The sequence below is a fragment of the Mustela nivalis genome, assembly GCF_964662115.1.
Source record: "Mustela nivalis genome assembly, chromosome: 6".
Taxonomy (NCBI): Eukaryota; Metazoa; Chordata; class Mammalia; order Carnivora; family Mustelidae; genus Mustela; species Mustela nivalis.
Genome location: NC_139025.1, coordinates 128963601 through 128990086, shown reverse-complemented (window position 1 = coordinate 128990086; position 26486 = coordinate 128963601). Strand labels below are relative to the sequence as shown.

General features: G+C 34.9%; 1 protein-coding gene across 17 annotated transcripts in view; it reads left to right on the top strand.

Annotated features, from left to right (window-relative positions):
* MEF2A (myocyte enhancer factor 2A) overlaps nt 1-26486 on the top strand; it is a 161989-nt gene that overhangs the window by 46043 nt on the left and 89460 nt on the right. For all 17 annotated transcript variants that reach the window (XM_082736474.1, XM_082736475.1, XM_082736484.1 and 14 more), the window contains one exon: nt 21911-22101. In XM_082736474.1, the coding sequence (XP_082592600.1) occupies nt 22048-22101 (54 nt within the window). In that variant the 5' untranslated portion in view covers nt 21911-22047. The remainder of the gene's footprint in view (nt 1-21910; nt 22102-26486) is intronic.

The window sequence follows — 26486 nt, the reverse complement described above, 5'->3', positions numbered from 1 at the left end:
AAAGCCTAGGCTAGAGGTGGCAGTAGCTGTTTCTGGAAGTAGAGTACTGTGCTATGACTGGAAATGGGGAGTTGGAGAAAGGTCTTTTAATGGCTTTGATCTTGTAGGCCATTTAGTCTGTGGAGATGTTATAAATGGGAATGAGTTCAAGACTTTCACCTTGCCAGTACTTGTTAGTGCCTGTTAAAAATCAGTGAAAGACAAGCTTAGTATTAACAGTCTAGCTCCTTCTTCAGGATCTGACTTTGGAATATGTACTCTTTTTTTCTTTCTCTCAGTAAGCTCTTTGCAGAAGGACTTAACACATTCTAAAAACAAAAAACAAAAGCAACCAAAAATCACCTTTCAGCTACCTTTATTTTTGTGCTATCATTTGATGTGGAATGTCTTGGGTACCGAATGCTTGCTTATAAAGTAATGCTATATTCAGGTTTCTTTTGGTGAGTGGATTGGATACACTATTGAGAGCTGTGGCTATAGGATTTCTTATTACAGTGATGAAAAAAAATTGTCTCACTATGCCAGTAGAACCTTTCTGAAACACAACTAAAGTTTGATTAGTTTGGTTGGGTGTGAGAATTTTGAAGCAGTCTTAAAAGGTTCTTTTGAATTTTAAGAACCAGTGAGTAGCTAAATCATCAAGCTTACTGTTCTACTATTTCCTGCTTCATCTTTGTTATAGTCATTTATTAATTTGCCTTTTATTTTCCATATGATTATGATCTGTGTATATTACAAGAATTGACTGCTCCTTTTTGAATGCTGGGTTCTATCATCTAACACTGCTATTGTTTAGCAGTTATTATTTTTAGTTTGTGAACTTTATTGAGGAATCATTGAGAAATACAATTGTATTTATTTAAAGTCTACAATGTAATAACTTGATATACATATACATTATAGAATAATTACAAAGATTAAGACAATTAACACAGCATCATCTCAAATAATTAACACAGTTAACTCCCGATTATATGTGTGTGTATGGTGAGAATGCTTAAGATTTGTCTCAGTGACTTTTGTTTGTTTCGCAATTTTTAATTGAGGGTTTAGTTCACACATCATTACTTGTAAAGACTGGTGTACAGGCTGCCTTTAGGATATCAGAAATAGCTTTCATTAGAACTACATAGGAAACTTTCATTTTTAAGTTTGTATATATATTTTGTCTGTTTATTTACAGACCTTTTCTGTATCATCTGATATTTTGACTTAGAAGATTTTGGTCTTACAAACATTTTTCTTTTTTAATGTCTAGAATAAAAATTATAAAGTGATAAGAAAAGAATATTTATGACCTGTTATGAAAATGACCTACCTGAAACATTAAAAAATGATTTATAATTTGTTCTTTGGGAACAGATTATAATGAACTCTTAAACTGTTCGTGTGTATGTAGGATGCGTTCTTTGCAATTACCAGAGAGGCTAACCAAAACAGAATTTACCCTCTTGTCTAATAAGAAATTCAAAGTTAGGTTGGTTCTATGGTTACTTAACTTGGGTCCCTTTTCTGCCTCTTCTCTGTCATTTTTGTGTTTTACTATTTCATTCTAAATTTATTTATTTAGTTGTCCTTCCCAGTAGCATAGTCCCTTAGCAATATGTGATTTACCTACACTGTGGGTTGAAAAAGGCAATTATTAGTCATAGACTTCTTTGCCCTGGATTTTTCCTAGCTTATTTTGCTTCATCTTTTATTTTCCTTGTTGAAACTAAAGAAATATGAAGAGTCTCCTAAGTATCTAATGATGTTTATTTTTTAGTTAAACATATACATCAAGGAAAATGAACACTAAGAAAAGCATAGAGAGTAATGAGTGTTTCTTTCTGTAGGCAGAAGCCCCTCTTTCTATAGTCAGAAGTAATAAAGAGGGCGCCTGGGTGGCTCAGTGGGTTAAGCTGCTGCCTTTGGCTCAGGTCATGATCTCAGGGTCCTGGGATCGAGTCCCACATCGGGCTCTCTGCTCAGCAGGGAGCCTGCTTCCTCCTCTCTCTCTCTGCCTGCCTCTCGGCCTACTTGTGATCTCTCTCTGTCAAATAAATAAATAAAATCTTTAAAAAAAAAAAGTTCTTTAAAAAAAAAAAAAAAAAAAAAAAAAAAAAAAAGAAGTAATAAAGAATCCTGTCAATAAATCGAGTCCAATTTTTGTGATATCTGTAGTATAAAATGAAGAAAGCATGTTAAAAAGAGTAAATACTCTTGATGAAAATCCAGTATATTTAAGTAATGAATTTTTAGGGGAAATTAAGAGACAGTTCTTCATTTCATGAACGAGAACCACAGGTTCCTCATAAATAGCTAGTTCTTTCTGTCATTATAAATGCAGATTTCTTATAGATTTATAATATCTAACGAATTTCTCTAAATATCTTATTAAATTAGCAGAATTTGACGTTGATCTTTTGTGTGCTTCTCCCCCCCCCCCCCCCCATTTTTGGTTCCTTTGCCTTTTAGATGTTTCATAGCTGGCCGCCCAGCCTGTGTTGCTATCATTAATTTTATGATCAAGTAAGTATTTGGAGTTGGAATCAGTTGAGTGATAAGTATAATTTTTTAAACACTCGATATGTGCCAAGTGCTGAAGTTCCTTTATTTTGACCAATTCTCATAGACCCCTGTGTAAAATATATTACTCCCATTTTATAGATCTGAAAACTAAGGGTAAGAGAATTCTACTTGTTTGTAGCCCATAGTCCTATATCTAGTAAACGACTTTGATGTCTGAAAAGTGGAGAATATTTTGTGTTTGTGTGTCACCAAGAGGGCCCCTCTCATATCTTTTGTATTATCCCTCTAGTCTTTCTTATAAGCATGTAGAACAGGTCCATGGAAAAGAAAACATTATCCTTTGTCTGCCTTTTCCAGAGATTCTAAAGTGTCTAACTAGCCCAGTCAGCCTTTACGAATATTTTAAAATATGAGCTAGTTTCTTAGCAGCTTTAGTGGTAGCATCCTGTTTGTCTCATGTTCTGCCAGAGGTGAATCAGTTCATGTGTACTATTTGCCGAGAGAGTTTTGTCTTCCTTTGGAATTCCATTCATGTGTTTGTCCTACAGCCTCAGGGTTTTGATACTCTTAAGAAAAGTTATGCTTGTGTAGGCTATGTGAGTCTTTTTGTTAGGATATGAGCAATGATTTATTTTCTTTTTAAAGAGGGCGTGTGCATGCCTATACACATGAGTTGGGAGGGGAGGGGTGCAGCAGGGGGAGAGAGAATCTTAAGTAGGTTCCGTGCTGAGTGTGTAACTTGACTTGAGATCATGACTTGAGGGGAAATCAAGCCTCAACCATTTAACCGATGGAGCCACCCAGGCACCCCAGGGGCAATTTAAGATTCCTAGCTCAAGTTGTAGACTTGAATTTTTCTTTAGTAGCTAGACTCTAAAGTCCTTTCTTGTGTAAAATTGAGAATGTCAAAAAAACATTGTATTGATTAGTTGACTTGCTCTCATTGGTAATTAATGTTAAGTGCAAATTTTTTTAAATACATAATACTGTTTCAAGTAGTGTTTGGGTTTAAACTTTATCTTAATTTTCTGGAGGTATGCAGTCAAATTAGTTGAAATTGAGAGAATCACATCTTTTAGTGATAGAAATACAACAGAAATATAACACAATTCCTTGGAATGCATTTATTTGTTAATTATTTATAAAAATGATCTTTCTTCTCTGTAAATAATAAATTGTTGTCTTGATTTTATTTATGAATGAAAGGCTGGACTCAGAGGAATCTTCATTCTGTTTATAATGGCCACAGACTTATTAATGATGTTGGATAAATATTTTTGTTCTCTGATTATTTTACATTCGTTGCCTATAGAAAAAAATGATCGTAACGTGAGATGCTGTATAGAGCTAGAACATTCTTTATGGGACTGTATGTGTCTATTATTGTCTCTGTGCTTTGATGTGTTTATTGTTTTTCACATATAACTAAATTTTGTAACACTTGAAGTTTTATTCCTTACCCTTGGCTGTTCTGAAAATACATTTCTCTCTAATGGTAGTCTGTATAAATACCTTATCAGATAAACAGGGCAGATTTCACTGAATTTGAAGAATTATTTTCTTTATGATCTTGTGGGTCTTTCTGTCTGGAAATCTAGTTGTCTTGAAAACATGCGAAGTTTTTATCTTTTTGGGGATTATCCTTCTCTCTGAGAATATTGTTGAAAATGAAATTCTTGCTTATGTAAATGTTTAAAATATTATGTTGTGGGGTGGCTGGATGATGGACTTTGGGGAGGGTATATGCTATGGTGAGTGCTGTGAATTGTGTAAGACTGATGAATCACAGCCCTGTACTCCTGAAAGAAATAATACATTCTATGTTAATTTAAAAAGATATTATGTTGTGATGCCTTTATCAGTCCTACTTCTATTCCCGCCCAGTTTGGGGATATTGGTGTGCTTCCTGTTGTCTCTGGCTGCAGTTTACTTATGGGTAACTGAAAGACATTGGGATCCACATCTGTTTCTAAGTATTGGACATTAAGGCACTATAAAGTAAAAGGAAGGCTTCGGGAAAAAAATGTTTAGTGCAGATATTATTTATTAGAACTGTTACAGGTGATTCTCTGTTAATGCAGTCAAAGATGGGAAATTTTCCTCCATATTCCTGGTTAGATGTCACTGGAAAGTAGTAATGCTTGTTTTCTTGACCCTAAGTATTGACGATTGTTGGGTTTATTTTTTATTGCACTTTGTACCTACAATATATATTTATAATTAATTTTTTTTAACTAACCAACAGAGACTTTGACATGGTGAAGAAATGGCAACTATGAAATTGTTACTGTAGTCTTAATGTGTGGAGAGGACAGTACATAATACATAATACATAATACTGTTTCAAGTAGGGTTTGGGTTTAAACTTCATCTTAATTTCCTTCCCTTGAGTTGGAAAACATTTACCATAATTACTGTGAGAAAGAAAAAACATCAGAGAGGTACATTATAGAGTGATCACACTTGATTTGAAAGGATTTGTAAAAATAGATGTAGGATTTTCTAAAACCCTTTGCAGTGTTCCGTTTCCCTAGAAGTGTGAAAGAAATTTTGTGTGGAAGAAAATAGTATCTTACTTGTCTGTTGAAGTCAAGTTTGTGAACCATAACATTTTTTTTCTTAATAATTATGTCTTTAATAACTCTTTGGATGTTCTTCCACTTTCCTCACTATCATTTCAGTGATGATTTATGTTTACGTAGTATTCACAAAGATACAATCAGTCTTTGTTCAGCAGAGATTATATTCTTCAGATGATACTGTCAATTTCATTTTTAGAAGTGTTTTATAGATATTAATTAGAATTGTGTAATGTTAGAGCTGAAATACCGGCTTACATTTTTATAGAAGACTTTATTTGTGCTTGGCACTCTAGTAAGGATTGTATGGATATCACTGCATTTATTCTTATGAATATACCTAATAATACATATGTTATTATCGTTGGTTTATTTAGTTTGGATTAGAGAAGTCAAACGACATTTCCAGGGTCACACAATTAATAGCAACACCAGGATAAAACTATTGATTTCTTCTCATCATACTTAACATAAAGTCCATATATCTCCTACTGGCTTTTCTACTATCATCTTTTCTCATTTTCCTACAAATGCCTTCCTTGTGCCCTAGCTCAGGCATTCTAACTCCTTAGGGTTTTGTGGGTTTTTTTTAAATTCCATAACCTTTTATTTGATACTGTGTGTCCTCTATCCCAGTAAATATATGAACAAACCTGAAATCAAACAAACCAATAAAACAAACACTTAACTGCTCCCTCGTCCACTGTTTGTAAATGATGTACATTTGACCCTTGAACATCACAGGTTTGAAATGTGTGGGTCCACTTAATACATAGATTTTTTTTCTTTTTAATATAAAGACTGCAGTTCTGTAAATCTATTTTCTTTTCCTTATGTTTTCTTTAATGACTTTTTCTCTAGCTTACTTAATTGTAAGAATTATAAAATATGTGTTAACATTATATTATTGGTTAAGGCTTTAGGTCAGCAGTAGGCTATTTAGTAAAGTTTTGAGGAAACAAAAGTTCTTTAGGTATTTTTGACTGCATGATGAAGGGAGGAATAGGCTTCCTTAAGCCCTATGTTGTTCAGGGGTCAACTTATCTTGAACTTAATCATGTAGGTGTTCTAAGTTCAGGGCAAAAGTTTGAGAAGTGGGATATTTACAGGATTTTAACATGTTTTCCCATAAATAGCTTGGTATTTGCAAGAGGGAAATAGATGTGTACAGCAGAGAAATTAGGTGACATTTTGGTCAGATGATCAAAATAAACATCGGTAAAAAGGAGTAGGTGGGTATCAGATGCCTCTAGGGATGTGATACCCTGAGAAGGACACAAGATCACTAATACAGTATTTTGGCTGGGAATTATGCGAGAACATCAGACAAACCCAAATTGAGAAATATTTATAGAAAAATGGCTCGTATTCTTCAAAATGTCGTGTCATGATAGGCAAAGGCCCAGAAACGCTTCCAGATTAAAGGAGACTGAGGAGACTGACAGCTGCATGTGATCTGTGATCTGCATAGATCCTGCAATGAAGAGGGGGACAAGCTCTAAAGAACATTATTAGAACAATGATAAAAGTAGACTATGGCTTGCACTTGGAAGTATTGTATCAGTGAGGTGTATCCTAAAGTTGACTAACTGTACTTTGGTTATATAAGAAATATTCTTGTTCTTAGGAAATTCTGTAAGTATGGAGGGTTACAGGGCATGATATATGCAACTTATCCCCAAGTGGTTCAGAACAATAATGTTTAGATGTTTATATATGGATTATAGCACACATGCACTCTCACACCATGAGGAATGAAGGAGAGAGTGAATTCTGTTCTTACACCTTTCAGTAAGTTTGGACTTATTTTTAAATAAGTCCAAAAAATAAGTTAAAAAACATTTTTCTGAATGGTTATAAACATTAATATATGTGCTGAAGACTTTTAAAATATTTTCTTCTGTGGCATATGCAGATTTTAAATTTTGGAAGAATGATGCTGTCGGTTAAGGAAGATCTGTGTCCCATTGTGTGAGCAAAGCAGGAGGAGGAGGCAGCAGCTATGGTGCCCTTGACATGGCCCATTAAGGATGAGAGGGAGAAGGAAGGAGGGAAGGAACCAGGCTATGGAATTGGTGGCAGAGTTTCTTTATGCTCTTAGGATTGGTGGTCTTTGTCTTCTCCATTCTCCCCTATACTGCTTTTTGCCAATAGTGAAACAAAGGGTTTTCATGGCCAGACTTTTGACCTGGGGCAGCCCTGGACTCAGAGTCCACTGGTCAAGTCTGGTATTAGGCACCTGACACTAGCTGCTCTGGGAAAAGTGATGCAGGGCTTTTAGATTCTTGATCCTCTTACTCGGGCAGCAGAATCTAACCATGAGAGTACTCTTCTGGGGATACCTAGACCTGCATTGAGTCTTGGCTCTGCTGTTTAGCCACTGTGACCTTGGGGGAAAAGATACTTATGGACTTCGTTTCCATTTTCTCAGATTTAAAAGAGAATAATAGTCATATCTCATAAAAAAAAAGTTGTGAGAATTTAAGAAGATAAATGTGTGTAAGGTGCAATACAAGGTTTCTAAGATAAATTGGTGATTTCTAAGATAAATTGGAAATTACAGGATTCTGTTGTTTTTCAAGCACCTTGATTGAAGTTTGCTAAAGAAATATGTATAGATTAAAATGGGTCCTGGAACAGTATTCACTCAGCAGTTCCCCTTCTTTTTGTTGATGAATATTTAAAGAAAAGGGAAGAAATCAGAGTATCTACTAAGCTTAAGGAAAAGAATTTAAACTATGTAGAAACTACGTATGTAATATATGTATTATATACTCTTATGTTTTAGTTTGCTTTTTTATATGGTATAACCGTAGATACCAATTTGACATTTAATTATTGAAAATTAATTATAAGATAATATTTTCCATTGAATTTTTCTCCTGATTTCTAGTGTATGTACAAAAAAGGTATTAATATGTTTCAGAGAAAGTAAATATGTGAAATAGCATGAATGCAGTAAATACTCATTTTTTTATGATCATAAATACTAATATCATGCTTGGAAATACATTTGTTAGTAATAATAATGATTCATTCTCCCGCAAATATTTACAATTGTGTAGCATTTTGTTCTAGCCCCATGTGGTACATATAATATGTATAATTTCAATTTTCCTCTTATAAAAAGTTAGTTTTAGAAATTGTGAGATACTGAAGGTTATGCAGCTCAAACAGTGAAATGTTTGTGGCTAGGATCCACCTTTCTTACTCAAATAGTAATGGATCTTCTCAGTCAGATAGTGCTTTGAAATTCTAAGCAAGTTGTGAAGAAGGAGTAATTGGAAATGGCGCAAAATGCTAAAGCAGAAGGAAGATTTCAGCGATGTTTAAAGTTCATGATTTTTGGTCTTCAGGATTTTTCTTTCTTCTTTAATTTAAAGGCAGCCATTGTGGTGTTGTTTATAGGAACTTTCTTCCTTTTCTACTACTTCAAAGTAGAATGCATTTTTTTCAAGGGAAGCTGAAAGCTTTCTTTTTGGAAAATATTTAAAAAATTCTTTTTCTTTAGAGGTGCCTGGGTGGCTCAGTTGGTTAAGTATCTGCCTTCAACTCAGGTCTTGATCCCAGAGTCCCTGGGAGAGAGAGAGTCCCTCTCTGTCCAGACTCAGACTCACCCTGCTCGTACTCACACTTTCTTGCTCTCTTTCTTTCAAATAAGTCCATAAAATCTTAAAAATTTTTTTTATTCTTTACTATTGACCACATTGTTTAAAAACCTCATGTCTAGATGATAGTTCATTTGCAACAGTAATATATATTGTGTTCCTTGGGACTTTGGTGCTGATTTCATTTTATGTTATCCCTAGATGAGCACATTGTTTCCCACAACATTAATAATTATATGCTCAAGATTCCCAAAGGCATATTTTTAGCTCTAATCTCTGAGTCTTGTGTCTAGGTTCCTGTTTGACATTTTCAATTGTATGATCCATGACCATCTCAGGTTTAATATGTCCCAAATTGAATTAAGTCTCCTCCTTCCTTCCTTCCTTCCTTCCTTCCTTCCTTCCTTCCTTCCTTCCTTCCTTCCTTCTTCTTCCTTCTAACAATTTATTTATTTGAGAGAGAACGTGCCTGCCAACACAAGCTGGGGCAGGAACAGAGGGAGAGAATCTTCAAGTGGACTCCCTGCTGAGCACGGAGCTCAACAGAGGCTCAATCCTAGGACCCTGAGATCCAGACCTGAGCTGAAATCAAGAGCCAGTGCTTAACTAACTGAACCACCCAGGTGTCCTCTAAGTTCCCTTCTTTTAAAGCAGTAATGAATCATTAAAGATTTTCTCTTGTTAAGTACTTGTTTATTTGTTTAAAAAGCTCAGTTGTTGATTGTACACAGTTACTTCTATTACAAAGGTACTTTTTACTTAAAAGCTAGTACTTTTTACTAAAAGTTTTTGAAAAAAATTAATAATTGATTTACCAGAATCATCAGAATGAGATGTTCTGATGAACTCAGAAATTGATGTTTATTTAGTAAGAGCAAACCTTAGAAAGTAAAGTTCACCTTGTGTTTAAAGTTCATGCTCTTAAAATATTTAGTTACTTAAGCAACAGAGTTCTTTAAAACAGTAAACAAAATTGATTTGAAAAGACTGAAATTCTGTGATGAGTATTAGTATGATTTTGAGTGTTAGACGATGTTATTTCTCTTTCCTTTTTTTTTTTTTTTTAAATTAAGTGAACTGTACCCCCCATCGTGGGGATTGAACTCATAGCCTGAGATCTAGAGGCACAAGCTCTACTGACTGAACCACAGGTGCCCTGGTATTTCTTAAATTAAGACAGCAGAACCCATATTGGAAGTTTTTTTTAAAATGTAGTTTCTGATTTTATGAAAATTACCCACTAAAAAGAATTTCAGTTAACTGAGAGTTCAGTTTAAATTAATTTTTTACTTTAATGTTGCCTGAACACAGATGTAGGCCTTGGAGTTAGTGAGATTCCTTCCCCTCTCCCCGAAGGATAAGATATATTACTTTGTGGGGAAAATGCTATCTGTGTTTGCTAAAGATAACTATTAGTCTCAAAGGTTAGTTTTAAATGTTTCCATTTCTTACAATTCCTTTAGTTTTATCATATAGAAGAATTAGCACTCTGTTGACCTAATATGTTAATGGTTAGCTTAATTTTATAAAATCATAATCCTGCAGTTGTTTTAAAGGTGTGTACATACTTTTTTTTTAGCATTTATATTTTTTGAAAGTGTGGTAGAATGCATATAACACAGTATTTATCATTTTAATCATTTTTAAATGTATAGTATGGTGGTATTAAGCAAACTTCTATCTCTGTGCAATAATCACCACCATCTCCAGAACTTTTTCATCATCCCATTTTAAAACTGTGCACTCATTAAGCAATAATTTTCCATTTGTCCCTCTCTGTCATCCCTAGGAACTATTTTACTTTCTCTATGAATTTTGACTACTCTTTGTACCTTATATAAATGGAATTATCTAATATGTGTCTTTTTGACCTCTTTCTCTTACCATATATTTTTAAGGTTTATTCATGTTATAACAAGTGTTGGGATTTTTTTTTTATAACAGTTTTATCAGTGAAGGTATCTTTTTTTTTTTTTTAAGATTTTATTTGTTGATTGATGGGGCGCCTGGGTGGCTCAGTGGGTTAAGCCTCTGCTTTCGGCTCGTGTCATGATCCCAGGGTCCTGGGATCGAGTCCCGCATCGGGCTCTCTGCTCGGCAGGAAGCCTGCTTCCTCCTCTCTCTCTGCCTGCCTCTCTGCCTACTTGTGATCTCTCTGTGTCAAATAAATAAATAAAATCTTTAAAAAAGAAAAAAAAAAGATTTTATTTGTTGATTGAGAAGAGCACATGTGTGCATGCACTCATGAGTGGTGCAGGGGGCAGAGGGAGGGGGAAGCAGGCTGTCCACTGAGCAGGAGGCCTGACAGGACACTGAGATCACACCCTGAGCTGAAGGGAGATGCTTAACTGGCAGAGTTACTCAGGTACCCTAAGTGATAGGATTTTCTGTAAAGCTGAAAAATACTCCATTGTATGTAGATAACACGTTTTGTTTTTCTGTTCATCTGCCAATGACATTGGGATTTTTCTACCTTTTAGGTGTGGATAACGCTCCTATGAACATAGATGTACAAATATATTATTCAAGTCCCTGCTTACGGTTCTCTTGTGTATAGACCTAGAAGTGGAATTTTTGGATCAAATGATTATTTGCTGTTTAATCTTTTGAGTAACCAGCATACTGTTTTTTACAGCAACAGGACCATTTTACATTCTCCCAAACAACGCACAAGGTTTCACATTTACCCCCATTCACAATATGACTTTTTTTTTGGTTTTTGTTTGTTTTACTATAGTTGTCCAAATTGTGTGAAGTGGTTTGTCATTGTGGTTTTGATTTGCATTTGCCTAATGATTAGTGATGTTGAGTATCATTTCACGTGCTTATTGACCATTTGTATATCATCTTTGGAGAAATGTCTATTCAAGTCCTCTGCCTATTTTTGGTTTTGAGTTTTAGGGGTTCTTTATATATATTGTGGATATTAATCTCAGATAATATGATATAGAATTATTTTCTTCTATTTGGTGGGTTGCTCATTTACTCTGTTGATAGTGTCCATGGACACTTCTTGACATTTGGCCGTGTGTTCCTGGATTTGTCTGTGCTCTTTATTCTGTTCCATTGATCTATGTGTCTGTCTTTATGCCAATGCCATATTGTATTGATTACTATAGTTTTATAGAAAATTTCAACATTAGGGAGTGTGTGTCCTCCAAATTTGTTCTTTTTCAAAATTGTTTTGGCTATTTGGAGACCTTTGAGATTCAATAATTTAGGGTGGCTTTTCAAAATTTGGGATCTTGATAGGGATTGCATTGAATTTGTGGTTCACTTTGGGTAACATTGGTATGTTAACAACAATAAGTTTTACAGTCTGTGAACATAGGGTGTCTTTTTATTTATTCTGTATTCTTTAGTTTCTTTTATCAGTGTTGTTAAGTTTTCAGTGTGCAAGTTTTTCACATTGACTAAGTTAATTCCTGAGTATTTAAAAAATTTGATGCTATTGTAGAGGTGCCTAAGGTGGCTCAAGTCAGTTAAGCCAAATTTTGGCTTTGGCTCTTGCATCTTGATTTTGGCTCAGATTATGATCCTGAGATAGAGCCCCACATTGGGTTCTGTGCTCTGTGGGGAGCATGCTTGAGGATTCTGTTCCCTTTCCTCTGTTCCTCCCCACTCTTGCACGCACACATGCTCTCTAAAATATTTAAAAAGATTTTTTTGATGCTATGGCAAATGGAATTATTTTCTTCTTTCAAACTGTTTATTGTTAGTGTAGAAATGCAACTGATTTTATTGTGTTCATTTGTATCCTACTACTTTGATGAATTTATTAGTTCAACAGGTTTTTGTGGAATCTTTTTAGTGGATTCTATGTATAAGATCACATCATCTGCAAACAGAGGTACTTACACTTTTTCCTTTCCAGTTTGGATACCTTTTATTCATTTTTCTTGCTTAATTGCTTTGACTAGAACTTCCACTGTTGAATTTATGGGGCAAAATCAGTCATTCTTGTCTTACTCCTTATCTTAGAGGAAAAGCTTTTAGTCTTTCACCACTTGAACATGCTGTGAGTTGTGGGGTTTTCGTATATGACTTTTATTTTGTTGAGGTAGTTTCCTTCTATTTCTGGTTGATTTTTTTTTATCATAAAAGAATATTGTATTTTGTCAAATGCTGCTTTTGCATCAATTTAGAGGGTCATGTGGTTTTTTCCTTCATTTCTCTTAATGTGGTTTATCACATTGATTAATTTTATTAGTGTGTTGAATCATCCTTACATTCCAGGAATAAGTCCCACTTTGTCATGGTGTACAGTCCTTTCAATATGCAAAACACACAACAGACAAAATCACACCATCTCAATTACTATTCGTTTTATAATTTATAATAAGTCTATTAAATAACTGTATGAGTCTTTTCTTCAAGGTAGTTTTGACTATTCTTTATATTTGCAAATGGATTTTAAAATAATCTTGTTAGTTTCTGCATGTAATAAAAGGAAATCTGGTATTTTGAATAGGATTGCATTGAATCTCTAGATTAATTTGGGGGAGAATTGACATCTTTATGAAATTGAAACTTCTCAGAATCTGCAAAGACGGATTTTTCTTTTAGTACATTTTAAATTTCAGGATCAAGACATTTTTTGTTTCCTGTGTTTTGTTTTGGATAACTGAGATAATAGCATCTTTTATTTAATTTTTTGCCAGTGGGAGTGCTTGCTTCAGTATAGAAGAAAATTTTGACTTTGAAGGAAAGAAAGGAGGAATTGCTGTAGCCAAGACCTAAATAGGAAAGAAGGCATGTATAGTGGGACAGGTGCTGATGGATTGATAGATATGATGGCAGGAACTTGAGGAGATTCTCTTCTGATTACTGCTTTTTCCATAAGTAGAATAGGTAGCAAAGTCATCAACTGAAAGTGAGGATGAGTGATGAGTGTTAGAGTGTTAGAATAGGGCATCAAATAATCAAGCACATAACTGGGAAATGGAAAATTACTAAACTTAAGGAAAGATTAATTAGCCTGGTTAGTATGGTTGTTTATTCTCAGCCTATTCAGCTTCATGGAAGTAAGCAGGTAGTCAAGAGGGGGTTCTTTCCCAGGAAATGACTGGAGGGAGGAGAGAAGAGGGAGAGCAAGAGCCGAGGGAGTGAGGGTGCATGAGAATTTAATTAGATAAAGAGACATAAACTGGCTGAGGAACAGTGAAAAGGTGGTCGGTATAATTAAATTATAGCACCTAATGGGATCTAAAGAGTGTTAAAATTGTTACTAGAGCATTTGAGCCGGAAATATGGGAAGTAGTAGTTAAAGAGTTATACTTATGAGTTTAGTTTGATATAATTTGTTTTCAGATTTTTGTTGGTTATTTGTATTAATCTTCATGTGGTAAATGCAGCACATGTTATAAAAAACAAGTTCATATTTTTTAATCTAAAACCTTTGGGGACAGATATTTGTTTTATTTTCAGCCCCTCTATTATTTTTTCCAGGTACTTGCTAGTTTTATTATTCCCTCCAAAGAACTAACTTTTAGTTTTGTTGATCTCTGTTGTATATTTTTTATTTCATTATGGTATGCTCTTTTATTTCTTCATCTGTAGTGTCTTGGGTTTAATTTGTTCTTTTTATAACACTTTCAGATGGTTGCTTAGAACATTGGTTTTTGGCCTTTCCTCCATATATGTGTTCTAAAGCTATAAATTTCCCTCTTAAACATGGTGTTACCTGCATCCCATAACTTTTGATGTTATGTGAATTTAATAGTGTTCAATTCTTTTATGATTGTGGCTGTGATTTCTTCTTTGACCCATGAGTTGATTCGAAGTTTATTGCTTAATTTCAACTCTATAAGCATTTCTAATCATATTGTTGTTAATTCATAGCTTAATTCATTGGAGGTCAGAGAAACATGTCTGTCCTTTGGAATTTGTTAGCAGTTTATGATCCAGCATGTGGTCACTTTTGGCAGATGTGTTTATTCACTTACAAGGAATGTATCTTCTGCTCTTGTTAGGTATACTGTTCTGTATGTCAGGCTGGTAATTGTAAAATTCAAATCTTTTTGTTTCTTCTAATCTATTCCTTGTTTTGGTGTGCTTATTCCATTAGTTTCTGAGAAAGCTTTGTTAAAATCAACTTGCTAGATTTGTCGTCTTTCTTACTAGTTCCCTTGGTACTGACTGAAGTTTATTTGGGAAAAGTATGTTTTTGGGGTGCCTTGGTGGCTCAGTCATTAAGTGTCTGACTCTTGATTTTTGCTCAGGTCATGTTCTCAGGGTGGTGAGATTGAGCCCGACATCAGGCTCTGTGCTCAGCAGGGTCTGGTTGAGATTCCTTCTGCCTCTGCCTTCTCCCAACCCTGCTTTCTCTCTCAAATAAAATTTGAAAACAAAAGTGTTTTTCCATCTGCATAGTTCAGTACAATATTTTAACAAACTGATATGTGGGCAAAGTCACAAATTAAATTTCAAATCAATTTGTAGAACATTAGAATCACATGTAGACATTTTTGAGTCATGTTCTGTCAACAGAGGGAATGTGCGTCTCTGTTGCTACTGGCAAAAAGAAAGAGGTTTCCATATTATAAGCCTTTGAGTTGTTATCTGCTGTATGTGTTTGTCTTGCATAAGTTTCTAATTGCTTTTGTATTTGTCCCTTAATTTTGCTTAGTTTTGTTGAAAGCACAGAAAGTGTTTAACACAGAAAGTGTTAAATCATGGAAAAGGAAGTAAAGCCAGTGAGAAAACTATTGCATTTGAAGTCATGTAGTATTTTACATCCTAACCATGATAATTTTCTATTATAAATGGACATTTTCTGTATTTCAGTTAAGTAAAAAGTTCAGTTCAGTTAAAAGAGAAATAATTGGGGATTATGAGTTTATATGTAATATAATTTTTCCTATTTAAAAAAATGGAAAATAAGGTCCTAGTTAGGATTTTGTACAGGATATCTGATTTTAAGGAACAGATTCCTGACTTTAAGTGTTATTAGGTATATTCAGATTTAGAATTGCTAGCTCTTTCCAGTGAATTGAGCTTTTACTGTGTCCTGGGATTGAGTCCTACATCGGGCTCCCTGCTTCGTGGGAAGCATGCTTCTCTCTCCCACTCCCCCTGCTTGTGTTCCTCTCACGGTGTCTCTCTCTCTCTGTCAAATAAATAAATAAAATCTTCAAAAAAATAAAAAAATGTACTGTGATAAAGTATAGCTACAGATCTTTTTTTTTGATTTGTGTTCTACACAGTATGTTCTCCATGCTTTTACTTCCATTCTATCTCATATTTAAGATGTACTTTTGTAGTCATCAGATCTTTTTTTAATACAATTCAGGTATTAATTCATTTTCCCCTTCCGTTAGCTTGTTAGCTTTCTGTACTTTTACTGTTCTTACATGCATCTTTGACTCAAGTCCAAAAAGTAAAGAAGTACTTTTTTTATTTCTCATTAAATGAAAGGGTTTTAGAACACCTTAACTTTATTTACTGCTGTACTGTACTGTTGTTGTGTATTATTAATATTTTAAATTCTACAGTGTATTATTATCTTCTTTAGTCAATATTTACTTAGAGTTACATATTTACCCTGTTCCTTATTCTTATTTGTTTGTTTATGTACATACTTTTTGGTGCAATATCCAAGCTATGTCTGGTATCCATTTTTCTTTCTTTCTTTTTTTTTATTTAAATTTTTTATTTTTTTATAAACATATAATATATTTTTATCCCCAGGGGTACAGCTCTGTGAATCGCCAGGTTTACACACTTCACAGCACTCATCATAGCACATACCCTCCCCAATGTCCATAACCCCACCCTCCTTCTCCCACCCCCCTCTCCCTAGCAACCCTCAATTTGTTTTGTGAGATTAAGAGTCACTTATGGTTTGTCTCCCTCCCAATCCCATCTTGTTTCATTTATTCTTCTCCTACCCCCATAACCCCCCATGTTGCATCTCCACTTCCTCATATCAGGGAGACCATATGATAGTTGTCTTTCTCCGCTTGACTTATTTCGCTAAGCATGATACCCTCTAGTTCCATCCACGTCGTTGCAAGTGGCAAGATTTCATTTCTTTTGATGGCTGCATAGTATTCCATTGTGTATATATACCACATCTTCTTTATCCATTCATCTATTGATGGACATTTAGGTTCTTTCCATAGTTTGGCTATTATAGACATTGCTGCTATAAACATTTGGGTGCCCGTGCCCCTTTGGATCACTAGGTTTGTATCTTTAGGGTAAATACCCAGTAGTGCTATTGCTGGGTAATAGGTTAGTTCTATTTTCAACATTTTGAGGAACCTCCATGTTGTTTTCCAGAGTGGTTGTACCAGCTTGCATTCCCACCAACAGTGTAGGAGGGTTTCCCCTTTTTCCGCATCCTCGCCAGCATCTGTCATTTCCTGACTTGTTAATTTTAGCCATCCTGACTGGTGTGAGGTGATATCTCATTGTGGTTTTGATTTGTATTTCCCTGATGCCGAGTGATATGGAGCACTTTTTCATGTGTCTGTTGGCCATCTGGATGTCTTCTTTGCAGAAATGTTCCATGCTCCTGGATTGGAAGAATAAATTTTGTGAAAATGTCTATGCTCCTAAAGCAATCTACACATTTAATGCAATTCCTATCAAAGTACCATCCATCTTTTTCAAAAAATGGAACAAATAATCCTATAATTTATATGGAACCAGAAAAGACCTCGAAGAGACAAAGGAATATTGAAAAAGAAAGCCAGAGTTGGTGGCATCACAATTCCAGACTTCAAGCTCTATTACAAAGCTGTCATCATCAAGACAGCATGGTATTGGCACAAAAACACACACATAGATCAATGGAATAGAATAGAAATAGACCCTCAACTCTATGGTCAACTAATCTTCGACAAAGCAGGAAAGAATGTCCAATGGAAAAAAGACAGCCTCTTCAATAAATGGTGTTGGGAAAATTGGACAGCCACATGCAGAAAAATGAAATTGGACCATTTCCTTACACCACACACTAAAATAGACTCAAAATAGATGAAGGACCTCAATGTGAGAAAGGAATCCATCAAAATCCTTGAGGAGAACACAGGCAGCAACCTCTTCGACCTCAGCCGCAGCAACATCTTCCCATTGCCAAAGGCAAGGGAAGCTTGGGCAAAAATGAACTATTGGGATTTTATCAAGATCAAAAGCTTTTGCACAGCAAAGGAAACAGTTAACAAAACCAAAAGACAACTGACAGAATGGGAGAAGATATTTGTAAATGACATATCAGATAAAGGGCTAGTGTCCAAAATCTATAAAGAACTTAGCCAACTCAACACCCTAAGAACAAATAATCCAAATCAAGAAATGGGCAGAAGACATGAACAGACATTTCTGCAAAGAAAACATCCTTTTTTCTTTCTACTTGAAGAAGTCCCTTCATTGTTTTTGGTGTTAAATTCTTTGTTTCTATTTGATTACGGATGTCTGTGTTTTGCCTCCCCCCCCCCCCCCCCACCTTCAGGAGTATTACTTGCCAGATAGACTATTCTAGTTTGGCATTTCTCCCACTCTTGGCACTTTGAGGATATCATTCCATGTCTTCTGACTTCCATTACTTCTGTGAAAAAGTCAACTGTAAATCTTTCCTTTTTTGACTACTTTTAAGATCTCTCTGTCTGTGGCTGTGTCTCTTTGTGTGTGTCTCTCTCTTTCCCTCCATCCACCCTTTTTACTTTGATATGCTTTAGGTTGTGGTTTTCTTTGTATTTGTTTTGCTTGGGAGTTTGTAGATCTTGGTTCTGTGGCATGATGTCACTGGTAAGTTTTTAAAAAGTTTTCAACTATATGTCTTTAAACATTTCTCTCTTTTCTTTCAAGGACTGCAGTTACATGTATTTTGGATCCATGTGTCATAATTTTTTCACATTCTTTTCTGTATTTCCCAATTTATGTCTTCTTGGGCATCAGTATAAGTATTTTCCTCTTTCTTAGCTTCTGGATCATTGATTGTTCAGCTGTATTCTAACCTATTATGATTTATTTTTTTATTTTCTGTTTTCAGAATTGTATTTTTCATTTGTTTACCATACTTTTAGCATTTTCTGCTAATAGTCTTTATTAATTCTTTGAACACATTAACATATTTTAAAGTTCTTTTCTGATAACACCATTACTTGGATCTACTATAGGTCTGATTTCTTCTTTTTTTTTTTTTTTAAGATTTTATTTATTTATTTGACAGAGAGAAATCACAAGTTGATGGAGAGGCAGGCAGAGAGAGAGAGGGGAGCAGGCTCCCTGCTGAGCAGAGAGCCCGATGCGGGACTCGATCCCAGGACCCTGAGATCATGACCTGAGCCGAAGACAGCGGCTCAATCCACTGAGCCACCCAGGCGCCCCTATAGGTCTGATTTCTTGCCATTTTAAAATCTTAGTTTTCAAGTCAGGTCTTGACTGGTTATTTTTATTTTTAGACATTTTGTATAATAATGATAAGATCATTTAAATTTCTAGATGATGTTAACTTTTGCTGGTAAGATATACTTTTGCTAAAATCTTTACAGAAGTTTTTATTGGCCTGCAGCTAGGCTAATGACACTACGTAGCCCAGATTCCTTAACCTAATCAGGGATTGAGATGATATGAAGCTATACTTTCCTCCTTGTTGGTCTGGTCTATTTCTAGTTTACCTTTATACCTAGGGTATAGTCTTTTAGATTCCCTCCCTACTCCCGGTGTGTTTACTGGGGCTGGGCTATTCCTTGGCAGACCTTGCATCTATTTTTGTGTCCTACCGAAGATCTGTTAAAAGCTCTGTTTAGCTTCTCAGCCTCTCAGCCAACGTTTTTTGGGTCTAAAAATAAACACACACACACACACACACACACACACACAATCTTATTTATTTGAGAAACAGTGAGAGAGAGAGCATGAGTGGGTGGGGGTTACATGGAGAGGAAGAGGGAGAAGCAGACTCCCTGCTGAGCAGGGAACCTGACATGGGGCTCAGGCAATATTTTAAGAATCTACTAATGACTAGGGGGAGAATTAATCTGAAGTGCGATCTCATCCGTTTCTTCCAGATCTCAGCCCTTCAATTCTGTCTTGGAAGTTCTCCAGTGGTTTTGAACAGATTACTTTTCTTGTTGTTTTCTCATTATTAGAAGGTTGGTTTGGGGCTCCTGGGTGACTTAGTTAAGCATCTGACTTTTGGCTCAGGTTGTGATCTCATTGGTTGTGGGATTGAGCACTCTGTCAGGCTTCGCGCTCAATTCGGAGTCTCCTTGAAGATTTTCTACCTCTGTCCCCTCACCCCCCACCATTTGTGCTTGCTTATGTTCTCTCACCCTCCCTCTGAAATAAATAAATCTTAAGAGAGAAGGTTGAAGTAACCTATTCAACTATTGTCAAAAGCAAAATGCTTAGATATGGTCTAATAGAATTCAGAATTTTTCAGATTCTAAAAGAGAGTACAGTACATACACCTTAGAGGCATTAGAGGCATTAGAATTGAAATGCACGAATATTTATCTTGTCTACTACAGTTCAAATTTTTATAATGGGAATTGAATGCAGTGTGATCTGTTAAGGAACATGATTTGAATAAACTGACTTTTATTGGTTTATATTGCAGTCTCATGAGGAAGCAAAAACATTCTACAGCAAAGTTGTTTGTTTGGTTCCCACCAGTTGACTAGCCATCCTTCAGTTTTGCTAATGTTTCCTGCTTCCGTGCACATGGTATTCTCTCTGCTTAGAATGTATACCTTCATACTCAGGTTTGAGGCACATTCCAAAGGAAGCCTTACCTAACTTATGAATTTAGGTCAAATAAACTAACATCCTAATTTTAATTTCTGGACTCATTTATATGGTAGTTTGATTAATGTCTGTTTTCCCCTCTAAACTATGAACTCAGTGAGATCAGAAATCATGCCTTTTTTCTTTTTAAATATTTTACTCTATGTGCCTACTTCAGTGTTTGGAAGTACAGTACTTTTGCAAGTTGGTGATCAGTTAATAGGTTAATAGATGTTCAGTTAATGTTTGTATGAATGAAGAAATGAAAGAATACAAGGGAAGATACTATCGTAAGACATGCCATGCTTATAGTTATGATGGTAGTGTTAAGAAATGAAAAATTCACTGCTTTTGAGCAAAAGCCAGATTTAATCAAACATGGATTTGCACATACTTTTAAAGTTTTATGGCTGTATATGCACAAGATTAAAAATACTTGAATAAAATTCCCCTGAGAATTTATTATTGTATTTTAGTATTTGTCTTTTTTTCCCTTGTAAATATTTTATTATGTAAGTTTTGAAAACACTAGGTCTTTGACACAACTGTCATTCGGAACATGACAAATTATATCATTGCCAGTCATTGAATTACAGAGATAAATGGAATAAAAAACCAAATCCTGTTCTTGAAGGATTAACGGTCTCAGGAATACGGACTTAGAATTTATTATACAAATAGCCACAGAGTATAAGGTGCTATGGTTTACTCTATCAGGGGGAACTGAATCTTGATAAATTAAGGAGCATTTTATTAAATGGCTAAAAGGAACAGTATTTCATTTAATAAGTGGACATTATTATGAAATCATATGGTGCCTTTATGGATTGACAGTAATTTGGGTGATAGCTAGGGCAGTTTGCAAGAATCATTTGTAAGGGCAGATTGGGGCTACCCAGATTATTAGTTCATCCTTTGACATGGAGGACATCAGCAACTTTCTTTCCAAGGATATTTCCAAGGATATTTTCCAAGCAGAGAAATTCTGGAGCCAGAGTCCCTGAGTTCATATTCCAAGCCCTGCCCTTTACTGTGTGTGTTACCTTGGACATATTATTTAGGATCTCTCTGCCTCAGTATCCTTATTTATAAAATGGTGATGATAATTATAACCAAAAAGATTGCTGTTTGGATTGAATGAGTTAAGATATAGCAGGCACATGGAAAAATTCTTGCCACATAGAAAAATCCCAATAAGTATTGGCTCTTGTTACTTTTACTATATGTATTGAGAAAAACTCAAAGCTTATAATTGTACTCTTTCAGCCAGAGCTAGAGGCACAAAAAGATTCAAGGGATTTTTTTAGGGGTGAAGTTATTATTAACAAAGCTTCAACTTAACTACCAATATGTAACAAGGAATTTCAACTAATATGTGCCTATGTGCAGCATAGAGGTAAGTTTGAAATTTGTATAACAGTTCCATGATTTACAAACTTATAGAACTTAAATTTTCTAATTTGTGTTTTCTTTTAGATCTTATAGAAAATTTCAGCTGTAGCCCTTGGACCAGAAGCTGAAATAATAGAAGCTGTGTACGATGCATTAGGGTATTGAAGAAAATAAATTTTGAATTAAATATTTGGCATATAAGGAAGGAAAGGTGATTGAAAATGGGGCGGAAGAAAATTCAAATCACACGCATAATGGATGAAAGGAACCGACAGGTAAATGAAAATTTTAACTTATTTATTCTTGATGTAAATATTTTTTTTAAAAGAGGAGCATAGGATAGAATGGTTGAATTTTTCTTAAATTTAATTCCAAGTCTATTTTTGTTTTCAAACTAAATAAAAAATTTAAACACTTTTAGCTTGTCATCATGTGCTTTAAAGAAACTTTTTATTACAAAAATCATAGATTTTAGTTATAGAAAATATAGGGGAAAAGAAGAGATCACTGTAGTCCCACCGTTACTGTCCATTGTGTAGATTTATTGTAATATACTTAGTCTTTTGTTCATTTGATTATGTTTGTTTTTAATAGGTTAATTATTATTCTAAATTATCACCTCTATTTTCATAATTAGGGAATACCTAAGTTAACTATGGTTATCAGTGAATGTGCTTTAGTCACTTAAATTTTCTGGTTAACCAACAAATAAAGAGAATTTTTTTTTAACTCATATTATCACAAATATTCCCAGAACAGTTATTATATTGATCTCAGTTTTAATTGATAAAATATATTGAACTTAATTTTTAGCACCAGTGTCAATAAACCCTTAAAAGTTCAAGATAATTATAATACTGATATATGAAGACCAGAAATTGTAAGAGTATAGAGCAGGGATTGGCAAACTGTGGTTCATGGGCTCGCTGGCTCTTTTTACAAACAAATCATTGTTAGAAAACTGCCATGTGCATTTGTTTACATATTGTCTGTGCCTGATTTCACATTGTAACAGCATAATTGAGTAGTTGCCCATAGGCCTAAAATCTTTACTCCTGGCCTTTTAAGAAGTTTGCCATGCTCTTGGTTTAAAGGAAAGAAGGAAAAATAGTTTCATAGAATGTTGTAAATAATCTAGCATATGCAGGAGGGGTAGATTCTGCTCTGGAAAGTTTGCCTCTTAGGAGAAGTTTCCAGAAAAGCTGGTTTCTGGAAGCTTACCAGGAACAGAACAGCACTAAAGATAAAATCTGCAGAGTCTGAGTAGTAATTCATCTGGTAATATGGATATAATTGGAGATAAAACTCAGCTGAATAGCTGATAAAGAAGTTAGTGGAAGTGATTAGAGTTGTCACTGGACCTAAATGAAGAGAACTCCTGTTTCATCTCGTGAAAATTCTTCTGATAAAATGTAAGGCTCACACAGTATGATTCTTTATGAAGGTTGATAAAACAGGGGAGAGTGATAAAATAACTATTCCATCATGATTCTAAGCAAGCTTGCAAGTAAATGTCCCTTCATAAATCTGAGGACTATGTCACATAGAGGGAACATGGGGGACCTGCTTCATGAACACATGCAATATTAATGTAAAATAGGGTTTATTCGGGGAATAACATAAAAGCAGAGAACTGGCAAAGGACGAAACATTCCCTGAACTCTCATTTTCCCATAGAGAGTCATGTTTAAATTCAGCATAGATACACTGGATCTACCAGTGGAAAAGACCTCCCATCTTTAGAGAGAAAAAGGAGCTAGGAATATGTAAGTGACTGTAATGGAGCTTTTTAAGTTAAGGAAATGATTTAAAAGATGAAGCTTGCCACTATACTCAGCAACTAGAATTAGCCTTAATTAATAATTAATATATTGAGTTTACCTAAGTCATTTTCTTACTAAGCTGCCAGATGGGGCAAGGGTAAGGGTGTCTGAATTTCTTCTCAGGTGATTTTGGCAAAGAATGAAGAAAACATACTGTGGAGGTAGTTAGACAATTCGGTTTTCAGGTTTGATTAGGCACAGACATAATTTGTCATTTTTAACTTGTGGATTTTGAGTTAAAAGTTTCATTATTCTTGCATTAAAATGGGGGAAAAAGGTTTCTGTGCTGAAGAGGATATGTGTCACTTATTCATCCAAATTTGAATATTTACCATATCAGAGAGAGACTGTTAAGCACTGGAGACTCATTAAAAATATATAGCCTACAGAAGAAATTTAACTATGTGGCAGATAGATGCTAAGCTTAGGTGCTGGGAGGGTTTATGGAAGGAACTACCAACCTCTGGGGTTGTTTAGCGAGCAGTACTGAAGGAGGTAATAGCGAATAGTTTTTAATGATTGGATTTTTGGAGCTACTAAGATAAAATCACACTTCAAGTCATTAGAACAGTGAGTTAAAACTCTTGGGGTTGACACTACCATGCACTTAAGAGCTGCTTCACCTCACTTCACTTCTACTTGGAAGCTTTCAACTTGACTTTCATTTGGGAGCTTCTGGTGAAACCTTGTGTTGGTCCTTCTTGGCGTAATGTGTTTCTATTTAAAAAGTAAATCTTGTATTAAAGTATAACATAAAAGAAAAGCACACAAATCCTAAGTGTGGCTAAGAGAGTTATTGCAAAAAGTACATGGCCACGTAACCAGCATATCCCAGTGCACCACCCCAGAAACTCTCTGTCTTGTCTCCCAGGCATTATCTCCCTGCCCCAGGGAAGGAAAGTCATTAACTGAACTTTCTAACACATAGGTTAATTACCCCTGGTTTTGAATTTATGTGAACAGCGTGTGTTCGTTTGGGCAACATTATGTTTGTGAAATTAATGTTAGTGTTGCATGTGGGTATATATGTAGATGTATTTTTAAAATCTACATTTTCATATATGTTTTCATTGATGTATGATATTCCATTGGGTGGATAGAACACAATGTGTACACTTATTTTTTCTACTGTAAATAGAATTTTGGGTTGTTTTCTACTTTGAGACTATTATAAAAAGTGCTATTTTGAATACTCCCGTGTGTGTCTTTGGTACCTATGAATGCTTGGGTATATACCGAGGGTTACAGTTGCTAAGTCAGAGAGTATACCTATGATAGCTTTAATAGCAATAGTTTTCTAAAGTGGTTGTACTGATTTATAATTTTTGCTCTGCTAACAGGGTGTGAAAGTTCCAGCTGCTCAGCTACTCTAAATATTCACCATTACTAGTTTTTATCCCTTCATTTTAGCTGTTCTGGTGGATGAGCAAAAGTAACATTTTAATTTTAAGTTTCTGTGATGTTTGATGAAGTTGATCACCTTTTCATATTTTTCTTGGCCCTTTAGATACCTTCTTTTATGACTTACCTGTTAAGTCGTACCTGACTACCTTTTCTTAGGCAGTCTCCTTGACTGCTTTTTTCTTAATAATTACTAGTATACATTCTGTATATAATATATTCTGAGTGTTTTGTTCATTATGTGCATTTCAAATAACTTCCCTCATATCATGGCTTGCCTTTTCACTTTTTCAATCCTTTTTTTAAAAATGTTGTCCAGTTTCTCTTCTTTTTCTTTTTTTATGGCTAATGCTCTGTGTTGTGTTGGAGAAATACTTACCTATCATAAGTCCATAAAGATTGTTTTTATGCTTTCTTCTGCTTTTTACCTTTCATGTTTTATATCTGTTATCCATTTTGAATTTAGTTTTGTGTATGGTTTGAGGTGTTGGGGTTAAGATTTGTTTTCCTGATAAATACTCAGTTCACCCAGTACAGTTTGTTTTAAGAACCATCCTTCCTCCATTGCATGACAGGGGTTGCCTTTGCTGCGAATCAAGGAATCATACACATGTGGGGCTGTTTCTGAACTCTGTTTTGTTCCATTTGTGTATTTTATATCCTTGCTCAATTCTGTACTATTTTAATTACTGTAGTTTAATATTTGGTAGTAGAAATTCTCTACCATGGTATTCTGCATGACTGAGTGGTTGTTCTTGTCATTTTTCTTTCCAAGTGAAACCAAGTGTCAATATTCACTTAAGAGATGGGCGCCGGGGTGGCTCAGTGGGTTAGGCCGCTGCCTTCGGCTCAGGTCATGATCTCAGGGTCCTGGGATCGAGTCCCGCATCGGGCTCTCTGCTCAGCAGGAAGCCTGCTTCCTTCTCTCTCTCTCTCTCTCTGCCTGCCTCTCTGCCTACTTGTGATCTCTCTCTGTCAAATAAATAAATAAAATCTTTAAAAAAAATATTCACTTAAGAGAATCAACAAAATAAACTTACTGGAATTCAGATGTATGGATTGATTTAGGAGAACTGAAATCTTTACAGTATTAAGTCTTGTAATCCATAAATAGATATGGTTACCTTACATTTGTTTTTCATTAATGTACAGGTCTAAACATTTTTTATTTTGTTTATTTTTAGGTATTGGATTTTTTTTAGTGTCATTATGTTTTTCCCCAGATTTCATTATTCTCGATGCTTGTTGCTAAGCCTATAAAAGCTTAGTTTATTTTTTAATGTTGACTTTGTGTCTAGCAATCTTGCAAAATTCACTTTCAAAATTTACTTATTTCTAATAGTATGAGTTGTACACTATTTTGGATTTCCTATGTAAACAGTTGTGTTGTCTGTGAACAGTGATTTACTCTTTTTGAAATCCTTTATTACATTATC